Source organism: Rutidosis leptorrhynchoides, chromosome 10, assembly GCF_046630445.1.
Source record: "Rutidosis leptorrhynchoides isolate AG116_Rl617_1_P2 chromosome 10, CSIRO_AGI_Rlap_v1, whole genome shotgun sequence".
Taxonomy (NCBI): domain Eukaryota; kingdom Viridiplantae; phylum Streptophyta; class Magnoliopsida; order Asterales; family Asteraceae; genus Rutidosis; species Rutidosis leptorrhynchoides.
Genome location: NC_092342.1, coordinates 299,546,651 through 299,554,614, shown reverse-complemented (window position 1 = coordinate 299,554,614; position 7,964 = coordinate 299,546,651). Strand labels below are relative to the sequence as shown.

Here is a 7,964-nt window from a genome sequence, read left to right as displayed (position 1 = left end):
ATTACAGACTTTGCTTATCATGTCGATTTCATATAAAGATTAAGTTTAAATTTGGTTGGAAATTTCCAGGTCGTCACAAACCAAATGTTAACATGGACATTAATAACAAATGTAGAACCTACAATCGTAATTAGTATACTTTAAATTGAACTTACTACCGCATGAAAAATAGGAGCGTAAACAAGTAGCTAGAATTGAGTTCGAGCTCAACTAGATTCAAGCTCGTTTGATTTGAAATTTATGGAGTTTGAGTTTTGCTCGTTTCGAGCTTAATATAATATGTTTATATCAACTCGACTTGTTTAAAATTATACAAACTCAAATTCGACTCCAGATCAACTTGTTTATAAATATATTGTATATTTTAATATAATAATAATAATAATAATAATAATAATAATAATAATAATAATAATAATAATAATAATAATAATAATAATAATAATAATAATTAAAATTAATAATTAATAATGATAATATGATTAGTTAATGTACATAAATGAAAATCTCACTTATGCGTGCAAACTTCGAGCTCGATATAAAAAACTCGAGCTTGAGCTAATCTACTAAACGAGCTTGAAATTAAAATATATTCAAGGTTAGTCTCAAACTCGTTTTAATTCAACTCGAATCGAGCTTTAATGAGTTAACAAGATCTAGTACTAAAATAGGATAGGAGTAGTGAAATATAGGAGAAAGAAATTTATTTTCATTTTATACTGAAAAAGTAAATAATTACTCAATAGTTGTAGCAATAAGTTATAAAGAGAGGCTAATAAAAGCTTGGCTGTATAATGTAGCTGAGCCACCACCTTCCTTCTTTAATTCTTCTCTACTTTTATCAACCTACTCACTCACTCATTCATTCATTATCTCCCCATCTCGATCTCATAATTATTGTCCGGAAAACAATGTCGGTTTACGCCGTTAAAGTCGAGGATTCACGGGCAGCTACCGGAGAATGGCCGTCAGCAGGGCCGGTTTACAGGTCCATTTATGCCAAAGATGGTCTCATGGAACTGCCCCCTGGTTATGAATCTCCCTGGGACTTTTTTAGGTACTCATTCAATTCATTTTGTTTCTTTTTTTAGTTGCATATAACTAAGAAAAATGCTTACAAGCCCGATCAGAACAACTTTCGGGTTTTTAAGTATTTTACTGGTCGATTTTTCGACCAATGTATGTTACGTGGTAACAATCCGTTAAGTAAAATAAATGATAGAAGTTAATGATATATTTGTGGTTTTGTTTTTTTACTGTTGAAAGATTTTCTTGCATCATTCATTCATTTGACTTTGGAAGAAAACATGTCAAAATGATGTCGGAACAGATGTAATTAAAAATAGACAACCATTTTAACGGTAAAAATAGACATATTTGTCATATATAATCAATAGGAGTTATTTATGAACAGATGTCGATTTTCAAAAGAAAATTTTGAATTTTTATCGATTTTGTAATGACATGTGAGAGTTTGTCAGTGAAGGTGTATAAAAGTCTTATACTCTTATACGTAACGCTTATGTTATTATTCACAGTGGTGGTTATAGAATTATACGACTTTTATGGACCTTAACGACAAACTATAGGATTGTAGTTATAATAATTATTTATTTAGTATGATACGGAGTCTTACGTTTTGGTATTGATGAAACTTTAGGTTAAGGTAACGAGATAGGGACAAGTAAATGAATTTTGACTAATAAAATTATTTTAAATGTTGGCGTAATCAATCGGATAAATGGATAAGATTTTTTCTTGTTGAGACTATTCGGGGAGGGTGGCTATTTTGGCCTAATTGGATTGTTTTCCGGCCCTTTCTCTATACGAATATATCATGATCTCAATCGTTATGCTATCTTGGAATTGTTAAATAATGGAGTATCAAATATGTGGTTACGTTGATCTTTCAACTGTCTAAATATATGTATTTTAAATTGTGCTACATATACAGGTAACATTTTTAGGTATAAAAACATTTTTAGGTATAAACTAGTGTTTTTAGGTGGTTGTTGGCGCTTATTTACTCTGAAGGTTGGACAAAGAAAAGTCTTTAATCAAATAAAGAGCTCTTTTTCTTAACAGCATAGCATGTTAGGAGTTACTGATATGGGACATAAGCCCATAAGTTACCCATCCAATTATATCTGACCACGTGTTAGGAGGAAACTAAGATTAACTACCTATAAGACACAATCTAGAGAAACTCTCTAGGAGAAACCCCAAATTAACTGCCCATAAGGCACAATTTGAGATGACTCCCCCGTCAAACCCTCAATCACTTGAAACCCGAATACCCGGGGGTACCATTGCTCTGTTAACGTTAACGCAGGTGGTTCTGAGCTCCTATTTTTCTTGTATATCATATTTCTTTTTTATTTTGCAAAGCTGGAAATAGTTGTGAGAGTTCTTAACTAAAATGGTAAATGAATGAAAGACTTAAAGATGATAGAATTACACTGTTAACAATAGGTTCCTTGTATAAAGAATTAATAAAATTCAGTAATATATTTAATTTGTTTAGAGGTTAACCAAAACTAACAGAATACTTGTACATATGGTGATCTCAGCGACTCTGCTAAGCGAAACCCAAAGAACCCAGCGCTTGGTCGCCGTCAAATCATAGATGGAAAGGTATGCAAGCTTAATCCAAACATGCATTTGTAAGTATGAAAAAAATGTATTAATTAATATCAGGATTCGATTTTGTTGTATAGGCTGGTGGTTATTCATGGCTTTCATATCAAGAAGCCTACAACTCTGCTCTACGCATTGGTTCTGCTATCAGAAGCCGATCCATTAATCCTGTCAGTACTCTAATAAACAATTAACTTCGTTTATTTATTATAAAACCATCTCTAACGCAGAGTGCTCACCACCACTTTTCACCGAACACGCCACTAACACGCCTATAACGCGGCGTGCTGGTGGCATATGGACTAGGCGTGCTTGAAAGTGGCACGGGAAGAATTCATGCGTGTTGAAGATTTTCACTTTTTTTTATTGGTTCAAATTCTATTTTTATTTATTTTTAACCCACTATTTCACCTAATTTCCAATTATATTTTAACACATCACCCAACACGTCACTCAACACTCCACCCCATTATTTACCAGTTTACTAGCAAGCCCATCAAGCACCTCACCCCCACCCAGCAACACGCCAAAACGCCTCGAAGGGTTAAAGATGGTCTGATACCAAATAGTTTTTTCTAATATGCTAAAACTATGTTTCTCTAGGGAGATCGGTGCGGCATCTATGGACCTAACTGCCCTGAATGGATTATTTCAATGGAGGTATGATTATAACTGCATACATTTTATAGTATTTCTGGAACTGAGTTGTAATCCCTGGATCCAACAATTTGCTTGAAATTCAAGGGACCAATCAGAGCGCACCATGTGGCGCGACAATCACATGTGATTGGAAAAAAAAAACAATTTTTTAAAAAAAAAAAAAAATTCAAATTTTTTTTTTCAAATAATTTTTTTTCTTTTCCAATTTATTATTATTATTTTTTTAATTTAGCCCGATTTAGAGTTTAAGGTTTTGAATTTTGGGTTTCGGGTTTAGTCCCTAAACCGTAAACCCTAATTTCTAAACCGTTTGTGTTAAAAACTCAATCTAAACCCTAAAACAAAACCCTAAACCATAATTTGTAAACCCCATTTTCTAAACCCTAATTGCTAAACCCTAACCTCTAATTTCTAAACCCTAATTTATAAACCCCAATTTCTAAACCCTAATCACATGTGATTGTTGCGCCACATGTCGCGCTCTAATTGATCCCTTGGATCTCAATTTAAAAGTTAGATTCATTTGAATATTCCTCTTTCTGGTACCAGTGAATGTTTTGAATTGAAGAGATCCTTAAACGAAATTTTTTTTTTTTTTTTTTTTTTTTTTGCAGGCTTGTAACAGCAATGGCATCACCTATGTTCCGCTATATGATACACTTGGTACAACAAACAGATCTTTCTGATCATGTAACTTGTGTCAATTCAGTTTTGTATAAATCGAAATAACATTTGGTTGCCCTTGCATCAGGTGCTAATGCGGTCGAGTACATCATCAACCATGCAGAAATTTCATTAGTTTTTGTTCAACAGAACAAGTTGCCTGCTGTACGTTATACTGTTATCTTCTATAGCTAATTTCTTTTATTTCCGTCATACTTTGATCTTCATCGTTTATCGTTGATTGATTAATATATACGTCATGTAGATTCTATCATGTCTTCCGATTTGCTCATCAACTCTAAAAAGTAAGACACGCTTTAACATACTAATACTTAATTTTGGAAATGTATTTTTCACGGTAACTTAAGTTTTGTCTTGTTGTTCTTAAAGCTATCGTCAGCTTTGGGACCTTTTCTGAATCACAAAAGAAGGAAGCCATGGAACACGGAGTCGATTGCTTCTCTTGGGACGAGTTTTCTTCAATGGTAAGTATTTTCGCTCAAAGTCAAAACTTTCAACAACTGTTGTTGTTATGAGGTTTTTCCCCGTTCGGTTTACCCGGAATAGCGAGTATTTTTAACTCTGATGTACGTGCCCTATCCGAAACAGCCCATGACCGTTTCCCGAACCTTCTCTTGATTTGAACCTCGACCTCTCGCAAGGATTTCAACTATCAAATTAAGTATTCTTGCTTAAAGGGTCAGAAATGGTCACGGGATAATAGAAATGGTCACGGGATAATGGAATATGCCACTTACATTTGGATAAAAAGACTCCCCTTCCCTGGGTCGCCTGAACAGAGAAAACTTTATCCGTTTACCTGTTTACTTAACCTATACCCACTATATTTTCAGGGAAATTTGGAAGATGAACTACCTGCAAAGAATAAGACCGACGTTTGCACCATAATGTACACAAGTGGTACAACCGGAGAGCCAAAGGGTGTCATCTTAAGTAACCGTGCTTTCATGTCCGAAGTGTTGTCCACGCATGAACTACTCGTTAAAACAGACAAGCAGGTAGAGTTCCACCTCAAATTGTTAATTACTTAAGTAAAAAACCATGAAGCGCTGAAAGAATTACCGATTTTCACTATGTTGCAGGGTACAGAAGAAGATACCTACTTCTCATATCTTCCTTTAGCACATATATTTGATCAAATAATTGAGACGTATTGCATCTACAGTGGTGCTTCGATCGGGTTTTGGCAAGGAGTAAGTATTCAAAAACCAAAACTTGTTCATTTATAACTATCTCACGTTTATCCGTCTCATTTGAGCAGGATATCAGGTATTTGATTGAAGACCTTCTTGTATTGAAGCCAACCATATTTTGTGGTGTTCCACGAGTTTATGACCGCATTTATACCGGTAGGGACCACTTTTTGCAAACTGCAGGATTCATTATGTTTGCATGATGATATAAGTAGGCTCATGTTTTGTCATTTATGTGTAGGTATTATGGCTAAGATTTCAACTGGAGGTGCAGTTAGGAAGGCATTATTTGATTTTGCATACAGCTAGTATGTTTTACACATTGTGATCTGTTAATTAACTGATTCTGTTTTCATTTTATAACTAATTAGAAATTAGAAATATGTTAACAGTAAATTAAGGAACCTTGAAAAGGGAATACAGCAAGACAAATCAGCACCTCTGTTGGACAAGCTGGTCTTTGATAAGGTTAAATTCTATTTTTATGATTAAATCTTGTAAAACATTTTTTTTGTTATTTGATCATTTTTATTTTTATAATACCTTATTCTAGGTTAAACTAGGATTCGGAGGAAGGGTTCGTCTTATGTTATCTGGAGCTGCACCTTTGCCAAAACACGTGGAGGAATTTTTACGAGTGACGTGTTGTACCGTTCTCTCGCAAGGATACGGTAAGGACAGTAGTTGTTTAATCAATAATTTAACATTTACTCTATAGCAGGATAACTTAATATTGTTCTTTTTCAATGATGTAAATTGCAGGACTGACTGAAAGTTGTGGTGGATGCCTTACATCCATAGCAAATGTGCACTCTATGATTGGAACTGTCGGTGTACCCATGACAACTATCGAAGCAAGACTCGAGTCGGTGCCCGAGATGGGATATGATGCACTTGGCAGTGTACCACGTGGCGAAATCTGTTTGAGGGGAAACACACTTTTTTCTGGGTACCACAAACGAGAGGATCTTACTAATTCCGTCCTTGTTGATGGCTGGTTCCATTCAGGTAAAACATATCAGTTGAAAAAAACAGGACAAATATTATGTTTGGCCTTTTTCAACTTTTGTTTCCTATTACTCCCTCCGTCCCTATTTAGTTGTCCAATCATTTGTATACATAGATAAAAAAAAATAAGGTAAAGTTCCTTTATACCCTTACTTTATGCATGCAAGACAACAAGATAGGTAAAAAGTAAGGGTAACACTGTAAAATAAACAATAAGTATAATGTAATAATGACATTTTTAAACTGTTTATTTTTTGTCCGTGGACAATTAATATGAGACATGAGGAGTAGTAAATTGTTCACCCATATCTGAGAAATGTTAAAATGGAATACCTTGCTTCTTTCAAAAGTAGAAACACATGAGTCAAAATTGGGTGTCGCGGCCCGTTTGAAAAAAAACGCAACCCAAATTGACCCTTATTTTTATTGATTTTCCATCATGTGTTGCAGGTGACATTGGGGAATGGCAGGCTGATGGAGCAATGAAAATTATCGACAGAAAAAAAAATATATTCAAGTTGTCCCAAGGAGAATATGTTGCAGTTGAAAGCATTGAAAGTACCTATTCACGGTGTCCTTTGGTGACCTCGGTATGCAAACTGCTGCAGATTGTTATTCAATGTTTACGGTCACCATAAAACATGTATTTGTGTGTAACAATTTCTTGTGGTTTGACAGATTTGGGTGTATGGAAATAGTTTTGAATCGTTCCTAGTTGCGGTTGTGGTGCCGGATAGAATAGCAATTGAAGAGTGGGCTGCAAAGAACAATGAATCAGGAGATTATGAAACGTTGTGTAAGAACTCGAATGTCAAAAAATATGTTCTTGATGAGCTTAATTCCGAAGCTCAAAATAATAAAGTAAGCTAACAATGAAATAGTAATTTTTATGCATTTCATTTCATTACTTTTGGTTTCGTTTATAACTTGTAATAACTTGCCCAGCTTCGCGGGTTTGAGATGCTGAAAGCGGTTCATCTGGACCCAGTCCCGTTCGACTTCGAGAGGGATTTAATAACACCAACATTTAAGCTGAAAAGGCAGCAGCTTTTAAAATACTATAAGGTGAACTCATCTGTTTAGTATCTGTTCACATTTCATTACAAAAAATTCTAAATCTAGTTTCTGGTGATTTATTTGCAGGATTGTGTTGATCAACTGTATGCTGAAGCAAAGTCATCCAAGAAATGAACCCAAAACACCTAAACCGAGGCCATTTCCTGTTTGAAATATGCGGTTTGAATTGTAGTGTATTGTATAGCTCGAATTCATAATTTGATTTGGATATCATACATTTTCTTATGTTCTACGGATCACGGTATACTTATTCATAAAGTATGAACTATGAGGTTTGTACTATTGAATTATTAAATTCATGTACTATTTGAAGCTTATACATGCTATGTATGCTAAAACAGTTATGGTTAACCAACTCACAATGTGCCTGGGTAGTGATATTTCACATTTTTGTAAGATTTGTACGTCTTGTGCCAAATCTAAAAACTTATACAACAAACTAACCGAGTTATTACTACTGTATTACAATACGATTATTGACTACATTGTGTTTTCTCATTATCATCGTCAATCAACATCACACACACACACACACACACACACACACACACACACATATATATATATATATATATATATATATATATATATATATATATATATATATATATATATATATATATATATATTGTTATGAAAATTACATGTATAGACAATTTTGTTGAATAGTATAGTCAAATATATATTGATATTTAAATATTGTAT

The 7,964-nt window shown here is 34.0% G+C and overlaps 1 protein-coding gene across 1 annotated transcript; it reads left to right on the top strand.

Annotated features, from left to right (window-relative positions):
* Positions 1 to 735: 735 nt before the first annotated feature.
* Positions 736 to 7,518, top strand: LOC139873454 (probable CoA ligase CCL6). The gene is made up of 19 exons (XM_071861380.1): positions 736 to 1,057; positions 2,571 to 2,634; positions 2,718 to 2,807; positions 3,241 to 3,297; positions 3,912 to 3,960; positions 4,049 to 4,125; positions 4,226 to 4,265; positions 4,351 to 4,445; positions 4,815 to 4,979; positions 5,064 to 5,174; positions 5,243 to 5,330; positions 5,416 to 5,482; positions 5,567 to 5,642; positions 5,728 to 5,845; positions 5,937 to 6,182; positions 6,633 to 6,772; positions 6,861 to 7,043; positions 7,128 to 7,247; positions 7,326 to 7,518. Exons 1-19 carry the CDS (start codon positions 912 to 914, stop codon positions 7,371 to 7,373), a joined length of 1,980 nt encoding a protein of 659 aa, XP_071717481.1. The 5' UTR covers positions 736 to 911; the 3' UTR covers positions 7,374 to 7,518.
* Positions 7,519 to 7,964: the final 446 nt, after the last annotated feature.

Coding starts and splice junctions, on each gene's coding strand:
- LOC139873454 (XM_071861380.1), top strand. CDS start 912: ATGTCGGTTTACGCCGTTAAAGTCGAGGATTCACGGGCAGCTACCGGA. Junction 2,635..2,717: donor GTCAAATCATAGATGGAAAG/GTATGCAAGCTT, acceptor TTTGTTGTATAG/GCTGGTGGTTATTCATGGCT. Junction 5,846..5,936: donor CGTTCTCTCGCAAGGATACG/GTAAGGACAGTA, acceptor TGTAAATTGCAG/GACTGACTGAAAGTTGTGGT.